General features: G+C 54.2%; 5 protein-coding genes across 5 annotated transcripts; 2 read left to right on the top strand and 3 right to left on the bottom strand.

The window, feature by feature from the left end:
• Window positions 1-303: 303 nt before the first annotated feature.
• Window positions 304-15,261, bottom strand: CkaCkLH20_10844 (denitrification regulatory protein nirq; the record flags this gene model as incomplete). Its single annotated transcript, XM_038893558.1, has 2 exons — window positions 304-7,929; window positions 7,984-15,261. 2 exons carry the CDS (start codon window positions 15,259-15,261, stop codon window positions 304-306), a joined length of 14,904 nt encoding a protein of 4,967 aa, XP_038741107.1.
• A 397-nt stretch (window positions 15,262-15,658) lies between these two features.
• On the top strand, window positions 15,659-16,309 carry CkaCkLH20_10845 (50s ribosomal protein l12; the record flags this gene model as incomplete). The annotated part of the gene is made up of 2 exons (XM_038893559.1): window positions 15,659-15,889; window positions 15,983-16,309. 2 exons carry the CDS (start codon window positions 15,659-15,661, stop codon window positions 16,307-16,309), a joined length of 558 nt encoding a protein of 185 aa, XP_038741108.1.
• A 378-nt stretch (window positions 16,310-16,687) lies between these two features.
• CkaCkLH20_10846 (CTD kinase subunit gamma) lies at window positions 16,688-17,792 on the bottom strand (the record flags this gene model as incomplete). The annotated part of the gene is made up of 3 exons (XM_038893560.1): window positions 16,688-17,137; window positions 17,189-17,365; window positions 17,418-17,792. The coding sequence occupies 3 exons, from the start codon at window positions 17,790-17,792 to the stop codon at window positions 16,688-16,690; spliced, it is 1,002 nt and encodes a 333-aa protein (XP_038741109.1).
• A 349-nt stretch (window positions 17,793-18,141) lies between these two features.
• CkaCkLH20_10847 (pyrroline-5-carboxylate reductase) lies at window positions 18,142-19,478 on the top strand (the record flags this gene model as incomplete). The annotated part of the gene is made up of 2 exons (XM_038893561.1): window positions 18,142-18,223; window positions 18,523-19,478. The coding sequence occupies 2 exons, from the start codon at window positions 18,142-18,144 to the stop codon at window positions 19,476-19,478; spliced, it is 1,038 nt and encodes a 345-aa protein (XP_038741110.1).
• A 237-nt stretch (window positions 19,479-19,715) lies between these two features.
• CkaCkLH20_10848 (histone acetyltransferase type b catalytic subunit) lies at window positions 19,716-21,276 on the bottom strand (the record flags this gene model as incomplete). The annotated part of the gene is made up of 2 exons (XM_038893562.1): window positions 19,716-20,863; window positions 20,937-21,276. 2 exons carry the CDS (start codon window positions 21,274-21,276, stop codon window positions 19,716-19,718), a joined length of 1,488 nt encoding a protein of 495 aa, XP_038741111.1.
• Window positions 21,277-22,037: the final 761 nt, after the last annotated feature.

The following is a 22,037-nucleotide window of genomic DNA, read 5'->3' on the forward strand; positions in this document are numbered from 1 at the left end:
ATTAATTCCGGACGCTAAGATGACCAAGACCCGTTAGCTTTCCATGATGGTCCCGTAGCTGAATGCTTGATCGGGCGAGCAGGAAGGGTGCGTTCCTTAAACTAAAGACCTCGGAAGCTGTGGCACTTTGACAAGCACCTCCTTGGGCTATGGAATCATTAAATTCCCCAAGAGGAGCGAGCGAGAGGGACATTCATGAACAAGATTTCTTTCTATTAAAACACAATGCCATCCATCGTTAACTCCATTCCGTGCAAGTCAGAAATAACTACAAAACTTTTATCTTCCGATATCCCCTTTTCATCATGAGTTGACCTCGGCGAACCAAGTCCTCAACAATCCTGCCAACGCGCTGGGCAGGTCCTCCAGATTATGTACGATGAGATAGTACTGGAACGGGAACGTATCCAGATACCTCTCAATGACAACGCGGCTGTTACCGCTCTCGTCCTTGACGAACTTGGCCTCCTTGAGATCCAGCACACTATCTCCCTTCTTGTTCCCCGTGTCATCCATAACGATGAAGACGACCATGATGCGCTCTTCCATTGCCTCACGGAGCAGACGACGGATGCCGTCATGCTGGTTCGACGGAGTCAGTCCATCAGACAGAATCAACGCAAGCTGCCACAGATCCTCGGCCCCGCGGGCTGGGTTCTGCATCCTTGCCGTGCGGAAATGATCGATCGTGTTACGCACGAGGAGCTGGATGTCGGTGCGGTCTTGGCTGAAGGAGAAGTGCTGCAGAACCTTGGCACCAGCGTCGTGGGAGGCGAACGGTTCGGTGAAGTCGTGCGCCATGAAGGTGTCGGCTCCGAAGCCCAGGATGCCGACCTGGCCGACCTCCAGCATGGTGAGGGCACGCGATACCATGACGAGAGACTCGAGGGCGAGGTTGCCTGAGCTGGACTCGCCCATACTGCGACTGTCGTCAACGCAGAGCAGAATCTGGTATGAGCGCTTCGTAGGAATGGCGCGGCGCATCCAGATCTTGTCACGTTTGTAGCTCGAGGCAATGTAAGGGATGATCTTCTTGATGTTGAGGCGCTTGCCAGTGCGGTAAGAGCCTGAGAGTTTGGTGGACTGTGAAGGAGTGAGGATGAGGCGCAGTTGGGAGGTTAGAGAGAGTGACAACGGATGCGTCTTGGACTGGAAAGATGTCCACGACTGGAGAGATTCGTTGAAGTCGCGGAGAGTGCGCTCGTCGCTGATGTGGGTCGTCGAGAGTTGTTCTGACGTCTCCTCAATCACTTGCTCTTCTTCCTCGCCGTCGTCCTCCATCCTCTCGACGTCTTCTTCTGAGGGAGTGACCTCACGGTCGAAGGCGCCTTGTCTTGTCTTGACTCCAGAGCGACCGTCATCCTTGTCAGCGGCACCCTCCTTTTCTTGAGCCTCGGGTGCCTCTGTGGTATCCATCTTGTCGGGGTCTTGCTCCATGTCCACATCTTCGTTCTCCGGCATCACGCGGCTGGCGGGGTCCTCTTTCTCTTCGTCGATGGCCATGTTCTCGTCGATGGGCTGTACTTGGTCCTCAGATGCAGCACCCATGGCTTGCGTATCGGCGGCGGTCTCATCATCCTGAAGATGCTGGAACTCGCGAGCACCGAGATCGGCATCAACGTCCTGAGACTTCTTCTGCTCGCCGTCCTCCTGTTTCTCAGGATCCTTGATATCGCTTTGTTGTCGATGCCAGCGCTCCAGGGCATCGCCGAGCTTCTTGAAAGGGTCTTGTCGGTTGCTTTCCGGCGCGTCATCTTGATCTTGCTCGGTGGGCTGCGCTTGTTCGTCAGAACGAGAAAGAGCCCCCTTCTTGCCGGCGCTAGCCTTTTGTTCCGCGGCACCGTCGCCGGCCTCTCCAGCGTCCCTCTGGGCGGCGTTCTCGCTGAAATCGTTCTCGACATCCATTTGATCTGCGTCCTGGTCTTGTCCGCCGCCCTTGACATCGCTTGGGGCAGCATTTGCGTCCGTGTTGGCGTTGTCAGGAGGCTGATCTGCCTGAGACTCGGGTTGTTCGGGCTCTTTTTGGTCCTCTTCCTCCTCTGCTTGAGGGTCCATATCGGGTTCTGGTTCGCCAGCAAGATCAGCTTCTTCGGGCTCCTCCGCCTCTTCCTCTTCCTCGGGGCCCTTCTCGTCAGGTCGTTGTGTCTCCTCTTCTCCCTCCTCGACCTTGTCTTCTTGCTGCTGCTGAGGCTCCTCCTTCTCCATATCTGAAAGTTGGTCCAGATCATCTTCCTCTGATCCTTCGTCGTCTTCTCCATCTTCATTGAAGTCGAAGTCCATCTCCTCTGGCATGTTGAGAGCGTCGTTCTGCTCCACGTTCTGATCTTGCTGGATTTCCTCTTCGAACTTGACGTCTTCTTTTTCGGGACCAGCCTCATCCTCCATCTCCTCGTCGCCTTGATCAACTTCTTGCTCATCGTCGCCAGCCTCGTTCTCGTCGGCCTTGGCGTCATTGTCAGCCGCCATTTGCTCTTCCTGCTTCTTCTGGCCCTTTGCGTTCTCGCCCTTCTGGTCCTTTTCCGCCTCCTCTTCGTTTTCGCCATCCCACATCTTTTCGTCAACGGCAGTGGGATCCAAATCGTCGACATCGCCAACCTCCTCCTCCATTTCATTCTCTTCCCCATCCTTCTCCTCTCCCTCATCTTTGTCGTCCTCTTCCTCTTCACCAGCAACACTTCCCGTCTCCCCTTCCATCTCTTCGTCAGCCATGTCCACGGCATCCTTTTCATCTTCCATCTCTCTGTTTTGCTCCTTGTTCGGCTCTTGTGCGAGCTCCGTCAGGTCCTCATCAGGTTGGATGTCTTTACTGATGTCCTCTGCGCCTTCGCCGTCACCCAAACCTGTTCCAGACTCAAGCTTGCCAGAGTCTCCAGACTTCTCGTCGGACTTTTCTTGGGGTGTGCAGAAACCCTTGGCAGCGAGTTGTGAGAACGTCTTTGAAAGTTGGTAGGTCATGTGGCCTGTCGCGGTGTGCAGGTCATAGAACTGAGAGAAACACTTGCGCGCTGTGAGGGCATATTGTTGAAGAACCGGAAGGATTATTGCAAGAAGCGATGAGGCAGCAACACTTGTTCTGTGGTTCTTGAGATCGACCCTCTCTAAGGCGGATAAGCACGCCTCAATCTTGCTGACGATTGCATTGATGTGCAGAGCGCTGAGGCTAGCATTGCGAACGGCACTTGTCTTGGACAGCCACCCGACTTCCTCAGATGAGCTCGGCAAGTCAGTCATGACTTTCTTGTATCCTTGAACCGCGACCAGAACAGTGTCGCAGAGGTCGGACACCGACTCCTTGAAGTCGCGGGCATCATCTTCAAGTTGTTCATTGCCATCAGCAGACCCGGGCGTGTCAATCGCGAGCCAGGCCATGGCTTGGTCCATGACGAAGTCAAGATCCGTGTTCCGAGCGATTTCGCCATCATTCGAATGCCTGTGCCTCAAAATGTCTGCGATCTCCGATTTGACCAAGTTCTGCTTAGCTTGTCCATGCGGCGCAAACTTGTTAGGAACTGCAGCAGAGCTGTCCAAACTTTTCAAAAGTATCTCAGCCTTCTTCAAGGGTGACTGAAGAAACTCCAGGGAGACTTGGTTGTCAACGGACGCCAGCCTGCTGTGGATCTCGACCACTTTGATGCCGAACTCCAGGATAGGTTTCCACCACTTGATACTGGTTCTTTCGTCAACGCCGGAACGGTCCGCCAGCTCGAGTTGAGTGCTCTGGCTGAGGCTCTGAACAGACGCAATAACACGTTCAAGCGAGGAGACAGACTTGCGGGCGGCCGTCAAGGAGCTGTGCTGGCCTAGTACGACGGTCATCATGCCTTCCATGAAGCCGGTGCTTCGGGCGACCTCGGCACCAGTGAGCTCGCCGGAGGGTTCCCGGGCAGCGAGCCTGACCTGGGTTGCCATATCGATAACCTTGTGGAAGTAATACTCGGCGGCATCGTTGGAGTACGTTTCCAAGATATTGGAAGCTGGCATGCTCGCAAGAATGAGTGCAGTGGAGTTCTGCTTGGCCAAATCCTCCGTTCCAAGGTTGTGACGGAAGCCCATCTGCTTCAGCGCCTTCAAAACATCGGCAAAGAGATTGCGCTTCCGAGTCTTGAGGGACTTGACCAGGTCCTTGTTCTCTTCGGTCAGAGTGCCCGGAGTTTCCTTTCGCAGCTCCGCGATGGATTCGTCAAGGCTTTCGACGTATGAATTGACCTCTTGGCTAGCGTCCAGGGGGCTCTGGCTGGCTTGGGTGGTGACGCTGGCCATGATCGAAAGTGTTTTGTCAGCGTTGGACAAGCGCTTGTGCTGGGCCAGGAAACCCGGGAAACCGCTGTTGCAACTGGAAAAAGCTGCTGGATTGATCTCGGCCTCGACCTTATCTGCTGAGTCTGACTGGAGGCTGCTGGCAACTTCTTCGTCCGGAAGACCCTCATCCAAGATTGGCTTCATTGGTTGACCAAGGAGTCCGCGGAATTTCCGGACGATTCTGAAGAGTTTTTGATGAGATCTCTTGGCGCTCTCGCGCAATGCGTTGATGTTGGTGTCCTTCCAGCTAGCCAGCAGCACAATCTCCTTCATTTTCTTCTCGATGGGAGCTCTGCCCTTGAGAATTGCTTCATTGGCAACCTTCTCGAAGCGAGAGTAGAAGTCGATGAAGTTTTGAGCAGCATCACTAATGATGGACAACGAGGGGTAGTCGATGGTTAGCAGTTCCAAGTGCTTCTGCAGTTGTCTCAACAACCTAAGACGGGCGGAGAACTGGCCAATTATTGCGGTCGAGAAGTAGGTTTCTAGCTCGTTGAAAAGATTGATGGCGTGATCCTTCAACTCGGGCTTGTCAACGAGGCTGAGAGGAACGGCGATGAGGACCTGGTACGCGATGAAGAACCAGGAATCAGCGTCTTGCGAACATTTTTGGGCCTCCATGTCAAAGAGCTTCGCCCAGGTTGAAAGCTCCAGACGTCGCCAACTGATGATGGTGTCCGTCAGCGACGTGTAGAGCGCAGGCGCACCGTAGACGCTGGGGGCGTAACCTCCGTGCTGCCACTCGTAGACGATGCCGTGCAAATGCTCAAGCTTGGGCAGAATCTTGGCCAGGGGCTCTGTGTGGACGAGTTGAAGCAGCTGCTCGCAGGCGGCCAAGACGTCAGCCAGCGGCTGCATGTGGGCGATCTCGTCAACCTGCTGCAGCTCTCGGAAACGAGCTTCAACCTTGTCAACCAAAGCAACAAGACGACGAGCCTCGGGAATGTTGGCATCTATGTAAAAGTTGTAGTCGGGGCCAACGGTGTTAGCGCCAAGGGCTGCAATTTGCTCCTCGAGCGACCTCAGGGCCTGGGGGAGAATCATCTTGCTCAGGCCTTGATGCACTGCTGACTTTTGCAAGACGTCAGCAGCAGCTCCCTTGCCCACCGACTTGCAGACTTCCCGAAGTGCGTCCGAAGGGGCTACTGGGTCGAGGAACACCTTGCGGTGAGAGTCTGCGATTCTAACCGACACGTCACGGACCTTCTGACGTCCGATGGAGGGCTTCTCCTCCTGCTCATTGTCGTACGTGGGAAACAACTCATTGAACTCTTCTTCGTTCATCTCTTCCTCGTCCTCGTAGCTTCCCTTGAAGGTGTAAAGGCTTGTTCTGGCCTCCTCAGCCTTACGGTCTGCCTCAAGCTTGTTTGTCCATTCTTGGAAGAAACCGTGGACGCATTCGAAGAGCGCATCGCGAAGCTTATTGCTAAGGTTAGGCAGACCTTCGACGGATACAATCAATCCGACGTAGTCAAGGAACTCCAGAGTCTTGTTCGGGAACCTATCCAGACGGTGGTGCTGGGGACGACCACCGAGGAAGGGCGTCAGATCCATGAGAGTTGTCTCTGTGGCATGGGTCTGCATAGATGTGAGCCCGTCACTCAAAGACAGCCCGAGTTTCAAGCAACCAAGGATGTTCACGAGAGGTCGCGTCATGTCTTGGTAAGCATTGAAACGGTTCGCAAGGCGGTCGATCATCAGAGCCAAGTTCTGCTTGATGAGGTCAATCTCCTGTTTGGCCTCGACGGAACCTCCCAGTGCGAATCTGGAGTGAACAGCTCCTAAATCTTGGTTGATGATCATTTTGAGAACATTGTTGAACTCGGTCTGGACCTGACTGAGCTCTGAACGGGGCGGTCTGTATAGCAGCTGGGTGGGGGCCGGTGCTGGGCCAAGTGCTTTGACATCTTCCTGTGCCATTTGAATGCGGATAGAAGTTTCTTGTCCGGTGAAATGAGATTCAAAGTCCATGAGAGAAGACAACTTGTGCTGGAGTTCTCTTGTCAGCTCGTCATGAACATCCTTCTCAAACTGAGGTCGCAGCTGTGGATCGAAAGACTTGTCAGGAACATAAAGCTTGATGGCGCCAATGGAGAACTGAACCCAAGCGATCGAAGAGTAAGCAGCCACTTCGTGAGCATTCTCGAGATAGCCATCGTAGTGCCCACCAATAGTATCGGAGACTGCAAGAGCAACCGTTCCGGGAATCAAATGGTCCTGTGCGGTTTGAACAAGGTGAGCGGGCCATCCTCCGGGGAGAGTTTGGCCAAAGTGGGCGGCCAGTTGCTCAAGTCTTTGAGACGTGATCGCTTTCTGCTTGACGGCTTCTGCAACCTGCTCGTAAATTCTGTTCAGCAACTGCTCTTCGTCATGCCCATGAACTGCGAAAACAGTTGCAATCAGCGCGTTGAGAGCCTTGTTGAGGGCAAGTATCTGGTTGCTAGCCAGAGCTGGAACCAACGAAGCAACAGAACGTCCCAAAGCCGGAAGTTCGGTCTCGAGCAGCCCCAAGGAGCGCAGGCTAGTGTTTGGAAGAGAGCCGAGTTTTGACAATAGTGACATGACAAACTTGCCGTTCCAAACATAGGCGTTGACATCCTCGGAAGCAAGAAGACCGATTGTCAGAGACCGTGCCTCCTTTTCGCCGAAGCTGCCGGCGCGGATCTGGTCGATGGTTTGCTGGTTTGACAAAACCACAAGGTCAGACTCGCTAGCGTTCAACTGCCGGCGGTCGGAATTCTGGGACTCAAGAACGGAGGCTTGTCTGAGAGTTTCGAACTCTGATGCGAAGAACGGCTTGACTGCACTAGACTCTGAGCCCAGCTTGGTCTCAAGAAGCTCAATCTCCTTTGTAAGGTCGGCTATTAGCTCGGTGGCATCGGCACTGCTCTTTCGCACGATCCCGTCCGCAGTGACGAGCGTACTCATTGCTCTGGCGAGGTCAGAAACGGATGCCTTGACTCTCCATTTGAGCTCGTCCAGTCGGATTCCAAGACGCTCAATTTCTTGGCTCTTGTTGAGGGTCTCTGCGCTCATGATGGGAATTGGCTTGAAATGCTTCCACAGAACTTCCATGCTCAGTCCGGTGGTGAGGCGGAAACCGGTCGTGAAGTCATCTTCCAGAGTTTGTAGATAAACATCAGCGAGCTGTCGGCTGATGGTTTCCGTCGTAGGCGAAATCAAGCTCTGCACAGATTCAACCCCGTGGACGAGGTGCGCTAGGAAACGCGCTTCCTCGAATGCGTTCTGGGACGTGAGACTGATAGTGCGCCACCAGAAGTCAAGCATCTTTCGAATCACCCGAGCACGCTCCTGCCAGCCGCGGGCGGTATTCAAGTTGGCCTGGATGAATGCCCTGATGTTTTGGAGAGTCTTCAAAAGGAACTTGTAGACTCTCACGGTTGAATCTTTTGCGACAGCCGCGATGCGATCCGAGACAATAGACCGTTGCAAACGGTTCAGGGAGGCCAGTTTCGCTGCCTTTGCTTTATTGGCTTGAGAAGTAATGGCAAATTGGCCGCGTTGGATCTCCAGCAAGAAGTCGTAGCAAACAGAAAGCCAGTAAGCCAACTCGTCGTTGTGGCAATGCAGGATGCGGACTATAGCAGCATTGTGGACCGGGTTAAGAGGCTAGAGAGAGCATTGTCAGTCAACTACATCTTGCAATGAGATACGTCATCTTACCTGGGCACTTTGAAGGCCAGAATAATGGCTGTGGAGGGTGCCGTAGAGATTGGAGACAGCTTGCTTGAGACCGCCCGTTTCTGACGCATTGAGGTATGTGAGTTGCTCTTTCAAACTGTCTTGGTACTTCTCGAGTGAAGCTGGAGGCAGGTCTACGAGGCCTCGGTTGATCGACAGAGAGAATCTCTCCATGAGTGCTGTGTCTCTAATTGACAAGTTCTCGAGAGTGATACTCGCCACGTCAGAAGCGGCATTCTGGGCTAGAACTGCAGTTGAGATGTCTCCCGAAGAAGAGAACCTTTGCAGGCTACTCTCCACGTGGACAATGGAGGTATGAGTTGTTGAATCCTGTGCGTTTCGCTCGCTGAGATGGATCTCAACGGCTCTGTTTCTCATGGCCCGCGACAGCTCACCGTAGCGTGGGTCAACTGTGAGGAAGATCCGGAAATCTTTGTGCGGTCTGATGATACGAGGCTCTCCGTTGGGTCCGCAGTGCTCGTTGATGCTCAAGAAACCATTCGGCTCGAGGAGGGAGTTCAGTCTGTCCAAGACGGAGGCATTGCAGAGGTTTGCATTGTCTAGAACAAGCCATTGGCCAGTTTCGAGCGCCTTGACAATGACTCCGTCAAGCCATTCGAAGCGGGGGTTGCTGACGATCAACGGTCTTTGTAGAACGTCGTGAGTACTTGACAGAAGAAGACCAATCCCTGACCCTCTGGAATCTTCAGCGAGTACAGCGAGCACATCTTCGACAGAAGAAGTGATAGCGGCAAGGGAGTTGACATCGCCACGGAAAGACTCTAGCAGATGCAGCAAGAGAAGGACCTGCGGTGGAACCTGGCCAGGTACAAGGGTCAAGATCGTAGTCTGTAAGCCTTCATAGAGCTCCCGCAATGCAGCGTTGACTTCGCGAAGAGGATCTGACTGCTCGAAACCACCAACGAGATCCATCGTGTCAATATCAGCGTTCAGTGGGAAGACAACAAGGGGCTTGCCGACAAGAGCGGCGACGTGCTCGAGTAAGACCGACTTGCCGCTACCTGAGGGGCCGCTGAGAATGCATGGGATGTCCTGCTTGATGCAGACCATGATGGACTCGATTTCCGAAAGCCGGGACACGATATCGATGCCAGGAAGCGACACGGGCTGCAGTGTCTGGTTTCTTGGAAGGAGAGCGTGTCCGACCTGGCAGAAGGCGGCGTTGACATCGTGATACAGACTGTGGCTATCGGGGCCTCTGTTGAAGACTTGGCTGAAGAGCTTATTCACCTCCTCGCGATCCAGGGCAGAGCGGAATCGCTGTCGAATGATGAGGTCGAGGAAGTCGTCAGGTTTGCCCGTAGCGAGCACAGGATCTGAGGTGGCCACAAGATGCAACCATCGAAGAATATCTCTCAGGTTAAACTCCCAGGGACTGCCGTGAGAGCCGAAAGACTTTTCGACAGCAACCTGATAATCCAAGCGAGAGATGAATTGAATGACTCCACTAACAACTTCGGTAGGGATGCTGGGGAAGTTGTGTTGCGCAATGAGGAGAAGATCTTCTGCTGTGAAAGTGTCGGCGTACACGACGATGAATCTGTTTACGAAGGAACTGGGGAGACCCTTTCGACCGCCTCCCTGGTGGTGAGGGTTCTGCGCAGCGAATAGTCGGAAATCAGGGTGGCGCTTGAAAACCTGGTCAAGCTCGGAGATATACACCTCGCCACGGTGATCAAGACAGGCGTTCAAACCTTCTAGAACAGACTGGGAAGCCAAGTTCATTTCGTCAAGCAACACCCATTCGCCATTCTGCATGGCTTGCAAGAACGGAGCATCACGCCAGGCAAAGTTACCGGCTTCTGCGCCCTCAACTGGCATGTCGGTACCAAAAAGATCCATAAGGTCAGTCTGGTCAGACAGGTTGATTCTCGTCAGGGGGCGCCCGCACACGCGAGCTAGGGCGGCAACGAGAGTTGTCTTGCCAACACCGGGGCTACCTTCCAATAGGATCGGCTTTCGCATTTGAAGCGAGCGCATCACTCTCATGGCGTTGAGTCTTGTGGTCGGGGCATTGAATGCAAAGCTGGGGTCTGACATTCGGCTGGCTTCTCTGGGTAGACCGAAGTCGCCAACAGACAGACGGTCATCAGTCAAAACCACTTCAGGCTGTGCTCGATAGATGGAAGTGGTGTCGTAACCAAGCAGCTCGCTAAGCTTATCCAGACATTTCTGCCTTTGCGAGTCGAGAGCCTTCGGGTCCATGGCCAACAAAGCAGAAGGGTTGGCGCCCAGACTGTCGATGAAGACAGTGGCAGCACCATGAACGACCGCGAATTGAGAAGCCGCAGGACCGCACAGGTTGATGAAGTTGACCCAAATGAGGATGTCGCGGATTGAAAAGGCTGTCGACGACGATGACCTGAAGGTCTGTCCGAACCAATGTGCGAACTGTACCACTGGAACACCGAAAGACTTGAAGGCGGGACCAAGCTTGGAAAGAACGATGTCCAGCATGTCGTCGGTCTCGGACATGGCCGGCACCCAGATCTCAGTGAAACGGTTCCTCAACGCTGGGGACAGTTCTTTCTTGCCAAAGTCACCACCTGGGTTCATGGTAGCGAAGAATTGGAAACCATCCGCTCCAACGACGAATGAGTTGTCAATTCCCTTCTCAGCTAAGAGCAGAGACCGTCCGGGTTCAAGAACGGAGTTCAATCGCTCCAACACGGAATCGTCAGCGAGAGAAATTTCGTCAAGCAGGAAGAACTGCCCAGATTTCATGGCGTGAACGAGGCTACCGTCAGACCATTCGAAGAGCGCCTTGCTCTTGGTCTCCAAAGTTGAGATTCTTTCCTGGGTCGCAGCATCAATCTCGGCGAGAGCCTCAGGCAAAAGACCGCGATACCGAGGGAGAAGGTCGTCCAATGAACCAGTCGCGTCTTCGCCGAGGAGGCTAAGAACAGAGCTGAGTTCAGTTTTCAGAGAATCGGCGATTGCACCACGGTTCCTCACGGGTCTCTGAGAACCGATAAGATCTCCCGTCTCAGTGTTCTGATGGGCGTTGACGATATGCAGCTCCTTCCCAAGTACCTCTGCGAGAATCTGACAGACGGTAGTTTTGCCGCAACCAGTTTCACCCACGAGAAGAACAGGCTCATTGTTGCGAATGGCAGTGTCGACCAGCACATAAAGACGACGCATCGCGCGGGTCCAGACGACGCCATGGTTGTTGGGCATCGCTTGAATCTTGCTCAAGATGGGCGACTGGTCGGCCGTGTAAAGGACATCCGGGTCAATCTTGACTTTGAAGATGGTCTCGATGACCTCTCTGACAGCAGTTCTCTCCTCTTCAACACGGACTCGCTCAGCCAGAAGCATGAAGCCGTTGATAGCGATTTGCTCGCGCGTGTCAGCATTACGCTGAGCCCATCGAAAGAGGTCGCGAAGCGTGGCGAAACTGTCCTTCTGCTCGAATAGACGGCTTGTTTGACGCAGACGAGAGAGCTCTTTGTAGACAGAGACAATGCGTTTGCAGTCTGAAGGCGCGGTGTTGATGCTTCTCTTTTGCAGGATAAACTCCAGTTCGTCCTCGGGGATGTCGTCAAAGTGCAACTCCAGGAAACGGTTGCGGAACGCACGCGAAAGCACCTTTCGACCACCGTATAGGCCCGGTGGGTTCTGTGTGGCGAACAGCATGAAGTTCTCATGCGGCCTGACGACTTCTTGAGTCTCCGGGATCAGGAGTTCTCTGTTGTCATCCAAAAGTCTGTTCAGAGCCTCAAGAACATCCGTAGGTGCAAGGTTCAGCTCGTCCAGAACGATCCAGTGACCTTGTCGCATGGCCTGCACCAGCAATCCCTCTTGAAAACGGAGTCGTCCCGTTGAGTCCGACACATATGTACCCAAATATTCTTGCAGATCCGTGTGCTCGTGATTGTTGATGCGCACAAACTTGTTGCCAGTGAAGTTGGACAGGTACTCGATCATACTTGTCTTTCCTGCTGACGTGGGACCTTGAATGAGAATGGGAAAGCGTCGCGTGGAAGTCGCTCTGACAAGATTAAGCAGATTCCGTTCTACATAAGGTGTGATGATGTAGTCCGATCGTTCTTGGGGGGTTTCTTCTCCCTGTGCTAGCCAATAATGACGATCTTTTGCCTTATTTCGGAAGCGCACATACTTCTTACCATCATCAGGCTGTTTTGGAGGCTGAGAAAGTAGCGATTGCTGGTTTGGGACGCGGCCAAAAAGACGATGGTCGATCAAAGGCACCAGCAGCTTCTCCGAATCTCTGTCGAGGAGAGTGAGGAAGCCCATGGAGAATCCTTCGTACAAGGCTCGACGGAGACCGTAGAAAGGGGCGATATAGTTGACGTAAGTCAAGACGCGGGTGAGCGTCCGAAGACTGAAATGCGGCACCTCATTAGCCCCATCGACAAGGCGCTTTTCCTCGGCGCGAAGCTTCGTATCGATGTATAGTCTTGCGATGTCGTCGGCAGCCTGTTCGTCTTTGGCGCTGCTGCTCTTCAAGTACGTCTTCACGATGGTGAGCAGGTCCTTGACATCCTTGTCAGGGCTGTCAACGTAAAGCTCAGTAAACCGAGACCGAATGCCAATGGGAAGATCACGCTTGCCCACATCTGTCGCCGGGTTCATCGCACCGAAAATTCGGAAATTCGGGTGTGCTCTTATCCGCTCAATCTCACCCGTCTCGGAGAGCAGAATGGAAGGCGTGTCGACTGGTCCCGTCAGGAGGTCCGCGATGCTCTCCAGAGTGTCAGGGGAAGCAAGGTTGATTTCGTCAAGCAACACCCAGTCACCATTTCGGGCAGCCTTCACGATGTTGCCTTCGACGAAAGAGAATGCAAACGCATTCGCACCCCCGGAAAGCTGCACCTCGAACTGATCAAGGCTGCGAGAAAACTGATCCCACCTCGGGCTTAGTTCGAGAAGGGTCTGAAGTTTGGATTCGGTCTTGCGGCGCTTCATCGGTTGAGTCCCCTCTTCCACAGTCTCGGTCTTCTCTCTTTCTCGCCGAGTCAACTCCTCAATGATTTTCTTGAACATCTTGGGAGCTTCACGCCACAACTTGGCAACTTTTGCCCACTGGCCCTTCGCAAAGCACTTCCCAAGCTGTTCCAGATATCGTTGGTTCTTGGTCTGTGAGATGCCAGTGGCAGAGAACAGATCTTCGAACTCTTCTTTCAGGGGTACAGCAAGAGTTCGGACGTTGACAGGTTTGAAGCCACCGAGAAGGTCCCCAGCCTCGCTTTGCTGGGACAAGTTAATCGCAACGAGTTTGTGTCCCAGTGTGTCAGCCAACTGCTGAATAACCGTCGTCTTTCCGATACCAGTCTCACCAACGAGCAAGATCGGCTCGCCAAGATTCACCGCTACTGCAGCTTGTTCCAGTAACTTCTTCGCATGCGTCGTGCTGGCGAATGGCCTCTTGGCGAGGGCAGCCTTGTTAACACGGTCTTTCCGTTTCCTCAATGTCGCCCGGCCAATCTTGAACTGGGTCTCGCTTTGTTCCAGCTGGGGGATGTAAGATTCGAGGGAATGCTCCACCAACTCCTTGGCCATACGCATCTCCTCGGCGATGGCAAAAATAAGGTGTCTCTTCGCCTGAACATCGGGGATGCCTGCCACAAAGCAGTCGATCGCCTCCATGAACATCCAGTTCAGAGTCGTCTCGCTAATGGGCTCGTCGCCAGTACTGCAAGCCGCAGCGGTAAGTGTAGCTGTAAGGCGCCGACACCATCTGAGAAGATCCCGCAAGCTAGCCTGGCGGTCGGCCATGCCACGACTGGACGAGAAGGGCATGTTTCCGGAAGATGGCTTCGATAGTCGTCGATAAACAGACAGGATTCCGGGGGCAAACTTATGAAGTATGGGATGCGATCCTATGATGATGTCCTGCAACTCGGTCTCTGTGGGAGTCTGCACCGAAACAAGTTGCCAAAATCGAAGACCTAGAAGATTAGGGAGCGTTTCTCGGCCGTGCATACCACGAGAGGTTCTGACTGTGCCGAGGAGACGGAATCCGCTCGCAGCCTTGATGCGCTCTCCTCTGCTCGGGATGAGGAGCTCGCCACGCTCAATAAGAGGAAGCAGGGTGCTGATGACTTCGTTCGGCGCTCTGTCGAGATCCTCGATGAGAACCCATCTGCCTTCCCTTACCGCGGTTGTGAGAACACCTGCCCTCCACGAAAACGTTCCTGGTTTTGAGTCCGTCGAATAAAGTCCGATGAGCATCTTGGCGTCCGTCTGCTCATTGATATGTAATGTCACCATCTCGGAATGCTTTCCAAATTCCTTGGCAACTTCGTGAACCAGCGAGGTCTTTCCAGACCCTGGGAGTCCATGCAGCAAAATGGGACTGGCATTCTTCAAGAGACCGGCCAAAGTCTCGAGGTTTTGTGTTGTTGTGGAGGTCAGCACGAGAGATGAACTCTTCTCGACCGGACCGGATGGTCGCGGCAAAATTGTGTTGCCATAGCACGCAACAAAAGGGGTCAGATTCTGCGGTGGAACGGCTTGGATTTGATTGCTCTGGGAAGAAGCGTCGCCCAGCTCGAGGCGCAGGGCCGCAGTCTTCTTGATCCGTGCATCCTCATACAGACTTAAGAACCCATAGTCTACCTCACGCCCGTCAAAGTCAGCGAGAATAGCCTCTTTCGTTCCGACGTGCTCGCTGATGAGAGCTTCCAGTTTCGAGTCGGCTGCGCGGAGAATCTGTGTGAAAATGCGGATCGCCATGTATCGGACGGCATGGCTCTCATGAGAAAAGAGGGTTTGCATGTGAGTGGGCGAGACGAGGATGCTGTAGGTCCTCTGGTCGAAACAGACCAGTCTCCATGATGCAAGCAGTAAGCTCAAGAGGTCGGGGCTCTGAGTAGGAGTGAAAGTGGTGAGGTCGGGAAATCGGATGCTGAGAGTCTGTGGTCCTGGCGGCGGCGTTTTGGTCAAGTCCTCACTCATGACCTGCTGCAGGAATTCCGATAAATAAGGCGCAAACGGCAGTATCCTTGCGAGAGCTGCAATGACGGCTCCATTTCGTGTTGTGTTTCTGGGGTTGAGCAGCCATCGTGCGCAGATGTCGGGAAAAACATTCTCGAAATGGATGAAAATTCGATCTGTAAGTTGGGGAATGAGAGCCGCCTCGGCGATGGCGTCGAGGAGGTTTGAGGCCGTATGATTTCTGATAACCTCAATGATTTCGGTGGGTAGTTGTTCCAGAATAATCGCGTCGTTCAGGAGAGCGCTCCTTTGCGAAGAGACGTCTATCGTAGCCATAGTTGCGGCTCAATCCCAAGATATGTCGTTTGCGATGTTCATGGGCGGCTGGTTCGCATGTACTTTTTTTTTTCTTTCCTCTCTAAGGACCCTTCGCCCCAGCAAACGGCAACTTTTTTTTTTAGTGGTGACGGGACAGGGATCCCAGAGAAGTCCCGGGGCGGAAAGCGGCGCTACAAAGCCCCGAGCCAATCAAAGCGGGGGCGACTCTGCACCTTTCACGCGACTGGACATTCGAGCTCGAAAAACTTCATAGCGAGAGAGAATCCCATTTTGGAACCTCCCTGCGTGCTGTGAAGGCCGAACCGACGACCCATTCCACTCCTCAACACGCCCCGGCCCCCCGCCTCGTCAACGACGGCCCAATTGACCTCCTTCCGGATCAGAACTCTTAGCAATGGCGCTTTCCTGCAGATACGCAGCCCAGAGCTGCGCCCGCCAGCTCCGTGCCAGCGGCTCGCTTCGTGCATCGACGACCCTCTTCCAGACCCGTACTCCCACAACCGCCAGGAGGCACAACTCGACCGAGGCCGCGGCAGCTCCGACAAACCCCAAGATCGCCGCCATTGTCGACCAGATCAGCACCCTTACCCTCCTCGAGACCGCCGACCTCGTTTCAAGCTTGAAGGTGAGTTAAATAAAAGCGGATGGGTGGATTGCGCCGCCTAATTCGGTCGCCGAGAGGGGAACGGGTCGATGCTGATGATACACCTCAACGCAGACCAAGCTCAACATCCCCGATCTCCCCGTTGGTGGCTTCGCCGCCGCCGCTCCCGCAGCAGCCCCCGCCGCGGCTGAGGAGGCCGAGGAGGCCGCACCGGCCGCCGCCGAGAAGAGTGTCTTCAACATCAAGCTCACTGCATTCGACGCCGGTGCCAAGGCCAAGGTCATCAAGGAGGTCAAGAACTTGTTGGGTCTCAGCTTGGTGGACAGCAAGAAGTTCGTCGAGAGTGCGCCAAAGCTGATGAAGGAGAACGTGGCGAAGGACGAGGCCGAGAAGATCATTGCCACGATGAAGGAGCTCGGCGCCACCGTCGTTATGGAGTAAATCTTGCCCGTTTGCAATGGCTGGCTAGGCTGCGTGGACTAGAACGACTATTACCCTGATGGAGGGGAAGACAACACACGGGGGCATCTTTGTTGTCAGATATCTGGATCGAATTGGTCTAGACGATACGTGTATGAGTGTACAAACACCCATGTAACAATATTATAAAGACATACACCACCATTTCCTGTGCCAAATTGTTCGCTTGAAATGATATTCCTGTGGCGTGCCGAAAGCTATGCAACCTGAAAACTACTGTAACCCTCAAAAACCACCTCGCCCAATGGTATACAGCCTTACCAAAACCAACCCTCCCGACGCCTTTTTGTTACCCAAAACGCCCAGATATGTACACGAGAGATTCGCATGACCCGAGACCTAGTGCTTTTTGCCATTCGTGATGCGGGTGCTGGCAGGACCGGCTGGCGGGCGAGGTGCGCATTGATGCTCCATGGCCTGGCGCCATTCGCCAAGCTCCTCCTCACCGAGGATACGGTCGTCATCGCCCAGATCGCTCGTCTCCTCCCAGATCTTGTCGGTCTCCGCCCCAGACTGCGATGGGATGGCCCATATACTCTCACGCAGCCTCTTGTGACGCTCACGGTCTTCCTCGATGCGTTGCTCGATTTGGCGTTTTTCCGGCCGTGGTCCCCTGCCGTTACTTGGTATGACTTGGCTGGGGGGCGCGTCGCCCATATCAATGTCCCCGTTGACCGGCGACGACAAGCCAGCGTCGCGGGCGCTTGTCTCGCGCTCTCTCAAAACCTCCTCAATCTCTGTGACGGTCTGGGCTTGCAAGAATTGTTTCTGCTGAAGACCTTGGAGAACCTGCATCATGTAAGCATACCGCTTAGTATGAGACAGCCGGGGAGTACTCACTCTTCTGACGACCTTCACATTGGCGGCGCCAGACCCATCATCCGGCGCAACCGCATCAACCACGCGAATGATGTCGCGCTGCATCATACGCACGTAGTCTACGTGGTTGTCCTTTTGCGCCATCTCAAGAAAATGCTCAATGAAGTACATGATGTTGGCCCGGGTGTTCATATTGTTCTGGGCCGTTGTTAACATCCATATCGTGTTCATCCGCGTGAACGGGACTCACCCCGCGTTCTAACTGCTCGACAATGCACGAGTGTAAATCCTCGTCCATATCCTTGTACTTGAGAGCATATTGAGCGGCCTTCTGAGCAGACGTGACCGAAGCGTTGAGATGCTGTAGCTGGTGCGTGAAGCGCATTCGAACCTCGAAAGGATCCGCCATCTCCGCTGCGCTTTCAAACCCTTCCCCTAAATGATGTTCACTTCCGTCGAAAGGGGAGAAGGGGAGGGGTGGTAGTTCGAGACGGGGTTGAAGGTCGTCGATTTCGTTGATGCCGGGGTTGAAGCTGGCAAGGCTTGGTTGCTGCTCAGAGGTCTCTGCCGTTACTGGACCAGCAGCATTTGGATTTCTCACAGGGAGTCCCTGTGGAACCTTCATTTTTCTGTCGTTGACACTGTGCAAATGAAGGTTGGGAAGCACTAAGCGAAATTCGGGTTAGCGTCTAAGCGTCCGGAAAATGATCGCTCAGTGGATGATATGGACGATATCGGAACAGTGGAGTCAAGTAAAAGGAGGTGAATAATATTTCTTTAAATGTGTATGTTGGGCATCCAGAGCCTGAGAGATCATTTATATGCCATTGAAGAACAAGTCTCGCTTTCAGCTTGATACGGGCCACTTACCATAAGACGAGTTGTTTGACAGCAACAATCTGAAGTTTGCCTCTTTCAACAGTAGCTAAAAACTCACTTACAACTCTCACTTGCATCTCATAACCTATCTCGTCATGCCCTCATCTCACGCCCTGACTGTCTACGATGGCGGTGCTTCCTCCTCGGAGGAGCTCACATTAACCGTTCTTGGATGCGGTAAGTTCGGTCAAAATTCCAAAATCCTCGTCTTTTTTTTTCTAGGGGCGGTTGTGTTCTTTCTCATGCCAGGTGAAATCCTGCGCTAGTGCAGTGTGAATGCGGTGAGATGGAACGGAAGGCGACGAAAGCTCTGAATGATATGCTTTCATAGAGTCATCTGAGGAACTTAGGGGAATACATGTGGAAAACAGACGGAAAACGCATAACACAATGTTCAGACGCTGCCCAGATACCCAACAACACGACCTGATGGCAAGCAAAACCTGTAAACAAAGTGTAACTAACATTCTCAACAGGTACCATGGGTATCGCGATCCTAAACGGGATCCTTTCTTCCCTCCAGGAATTGGCGGCCCCCAAGCCCCTTCAGACTCCGTCGGGATCTGGCACATCCACCCCTCACTACGATGAAGTCCCCCGCCGCCTGCCCTCCCGCTTTATCGCCTGCGTCCGCCGACCGGAGAGCGCAAAGAAGGTGAAGAAGGCCCTGTGGGAGCACTCCTCCGTCCTCAAAGTCGTCCAGAACGAGAACATCCCCTCGGTACTCAAGTCGGACGTCATCCTTCTCGCTTGCAAGGGTTACATGGTCAAGGACATCCTCAGCGAGCCTGGCATGGCCCGCGCCTTGCACGGCAAGCTCCTCATCTCCATCTGCGCGGGCGTCACCGAGGCGGACATGGAGGAGATCCTCCACGGTGTGGCCCCCACCAAGAGCCCGGCGGAGGACGGCCGTTGCCACGTTCTCCGGGCCGTGCCGAACACCGCCTCCCTCATCCGCGAGAGTATGACCGTCATCGGCGCTTCGACGTGGCCACTGCCCGCTGAGATGTCAACCCTGGTCACCTGGATCTTCAGGCGCATTGGTGACGTGGTGTACCTGCCTCACAACACGATGGACGCCAGCACCGCGCTGTGTGGTTCCGGCCCGGCTTTCTTTTCTCTCATGCTCGAGGCCGCCATTGACGGAGCTGTGGCCATGGGTCTTCCTCGTGACGAAGCTACGAGGATGGCCGCCCAGACCATGAGAGGTACCGCGGGACTTGTTCTGAATGGCGACCACCCCGCTCTTCTGCGTGACAGAGTCACTACCCCCGGAGGCTGCACCATCGGCGGGTTGCTGGTGCTCGAGGAGGGCCGTGTGAGAGGTACCATTGCGCGTGCGGTGCGTGAGTCGACTACTGTTGCGAGCCAGCTTGGCCAGGGTGTCCAGGGTGCCAATGGCACACGCTTCACCAGGCAATCGGGCTTCTAGATCACTCAGTTTTTAAGACCAAAGTGTAGATAGAAAGAGCAGGCAGCAAACGTATTTGCCGGCCGCGCTCGATACTTGTAAATGAGAAGCCGGCCATGAACTGACTGCCTATGAAAATCGTGGTATCAACCGGGCAGAGGCCTAAAAAGAATTACAGCATAGACTCAATGACAACCCTTAACTCCGGTTTCCTGACCCTACCCTGTCCGTGACAACCTATTGATGTTTCCGAACATCTTAGGCGTCCTCAACCCTAGCCTTTTTGGCAGAGCCCTGCTCTTCACCGTCATCAACTGACTTCCTCTTGCTGCCGAAATCCGAGTTAACAGCACCGACTTGGTGCTTCTCCCAGCGCGAATGCCAATCCAGCAGTCTGGCATACTCGAGTTCGACACTGCGGAGGGCTTCGTTCAACTTATCAGCCCGCTCGGCAGCGTCCAGTTGGCTGAGGACATCGGCATTCTGGCGGTAGATTCTCTGTTTGGCAAACAGCCTCCAGAGACGGTATTGGTGCCTGTCCTCCTTGGTGGGCAGCGGCTTCTTGTCCTCGCTCAGCGAAGCTTTAACTGACTCCGGAAGCTGAGACATCGTCTGCATCTCGACCAGTCTCTTAAACTGGCGTTCTACAATCTTGGTCTTCTGCCGAAGGCGGTCGCGCAGCTCTGGGTCCACCAGATCCTTGGGCACGGTGCCAGTCGGGGGGTTCGGTAGAGAAATGCTGGTGTTGATCTTGATGCCCTTGAACTCGGGCAATGAACGAAGGAATGTCAAGTCGCAAAGATCTCTCATGTCGTCGAACGCCTCGTTGGGGTCCTCAACCGTCAACTCGAAAGTCTGAGGGTCGTCGAGATAATGCTTGAAAATCGTGCTGTACAGGCGAGCACCGATCCCCTTGCCCTGGAATGGCGGCAAGATCAAGAACTGGGAAAGACGAGAGCGACAATGCAACTTTTTCATCAGGTCAAACTCTTCCTTCGGGAGGTCCCATTCGGTCGACGCCGGCGGCTGAGGGCGGAACGAGAAGAACTTGTAGACAGTCGAGTAGCCGACGAAGGTGTAGGAGGGTTTCTCGGGGGTCTCGCCGGACTTCTGCTTGCGGTAGAGGAAGTAGACAGTCCACCGGTTGGCATCTTCGGGCTCCTTCCAGGGGTCCTCGGTGTTCTCCAAGTCGCGCGCAATGTACGATCCACCTTCAATAAACATGGGAACCAGAATCTCGATGCGGTTGACAATTTGCCTCACAGCCGGGTCGGCCAGGCTGCCCTGCCACACCTCGTATGTACCGTCGTCGCCTTCGAAGCTTGAGTGAAGGTTACCGGGAGGAACGAAATCGTCAGGCTGGCTCTGGGCGCGGCTCTCGAACTCTTTGTTGGATTGGAAAGCGACTGCAAAATGTGAGCAAATGCTCCTTATGGCGCGTATTCGTCAGCGCGGCGAATAATCATGAGTGTGACTTACCTCCAGGGAGATGCTCTCTCAAGATTCCGTCGACGTCCGCAGCCTCGGTCTCTCCGACAGACAGAAACTTCTTGTCATATGAAACCTTGACATGGGGGCACATGTTGTATGAGAGGTATCGCAGGTTGATCTTGAGGCCCTTGAACCCAAAGATCCGCTCATCGTCGCCAAAGATCGAGTACGTGAACTTGGGGTTGAAGGATCCGATAGCTTTGGTCGCTCCAGCTGCAGGGGCGATCAGGCTGATCGTGACAGCCTCGGTGGCATTCGCCGACCCTGTAAGAGAGATGTCAGTGCAACGCGATAATATGAAGCTGAATTTGGAAGGACGTACATTCATCAGATTCGGCCATTGTGTCGTTCACTGCGCTGGCACCGCCGCGGGAGCTGTGAAATTATTCGCACTTGCCGAGGATACAGTGTAAACGCGAGCCAAGTCGTATTTTCAGAACGAAGAAGCGAAGATGATATGTTTTCGCGAGAAGGTTCGCCGCACAAAGGAAGCAGTGTGGGTGTCGTTGGTCGGACCAAGCTTACAGCTACGATTTGCGACGGGCTGACGCGCAGTTTCGCGACGCGACTAATTGAACGGCACATGCATTTAAAAGGGTTTTAGGCGGGCCCTCCGCTGTCAGTGTCTCGGGGCGCTAGTGTAGGCCGGCTTGAAATAGCTCTGCGGCCCTCGCAGACGGCAGGAGGTGCGGGACCCACCCGCATTACGACATGTGGTGACAAGGCAGGAGCAGGAGCGGCGGACCCGGGAAAGACACAAACGAGCCCCGGCCAATGGCCAATGGATTGCGCCAGGTGCTGAGCCAGCCAGTGAGCCCAGCCCAGCTTACCTAGCTTCGGAACCAACCTCGACGATTATCCCTTCGCAAGCTGGGAGCCGATGAGAGACAAGCCAGAAAAAAAAGTGTCGAACGACGAATTCCACCTCTCCTCTCTCTCTCTCCCTCCCCCCCCATTGAGCAGCAGGCAAGCAGGGTGGCCGTCGATTCTGGTATCAGAAATGTTGGCGTGATCCAAAGCTTGCGACAATCCATCCTACGCCTTTACACGCGCCTTACACGCGCCGAATTGATTCGACGCATCCTATTC

The sequence above is a fragment of the Colletotrichum karsti genome (assembly GCF_011947395.1).
Source record: "Colletotrichum karsti strain CkLH20 chromosome Unknown Scaffold43, whole genome shotgun sequence".
Classification (NCBI taxonomy): Eukaryota; Fungi; Ascomycota; class Sordariomycetes; order Glomerellales; family Glomerellaceae; genus Colletotrichum; species Colletotrichum karsti.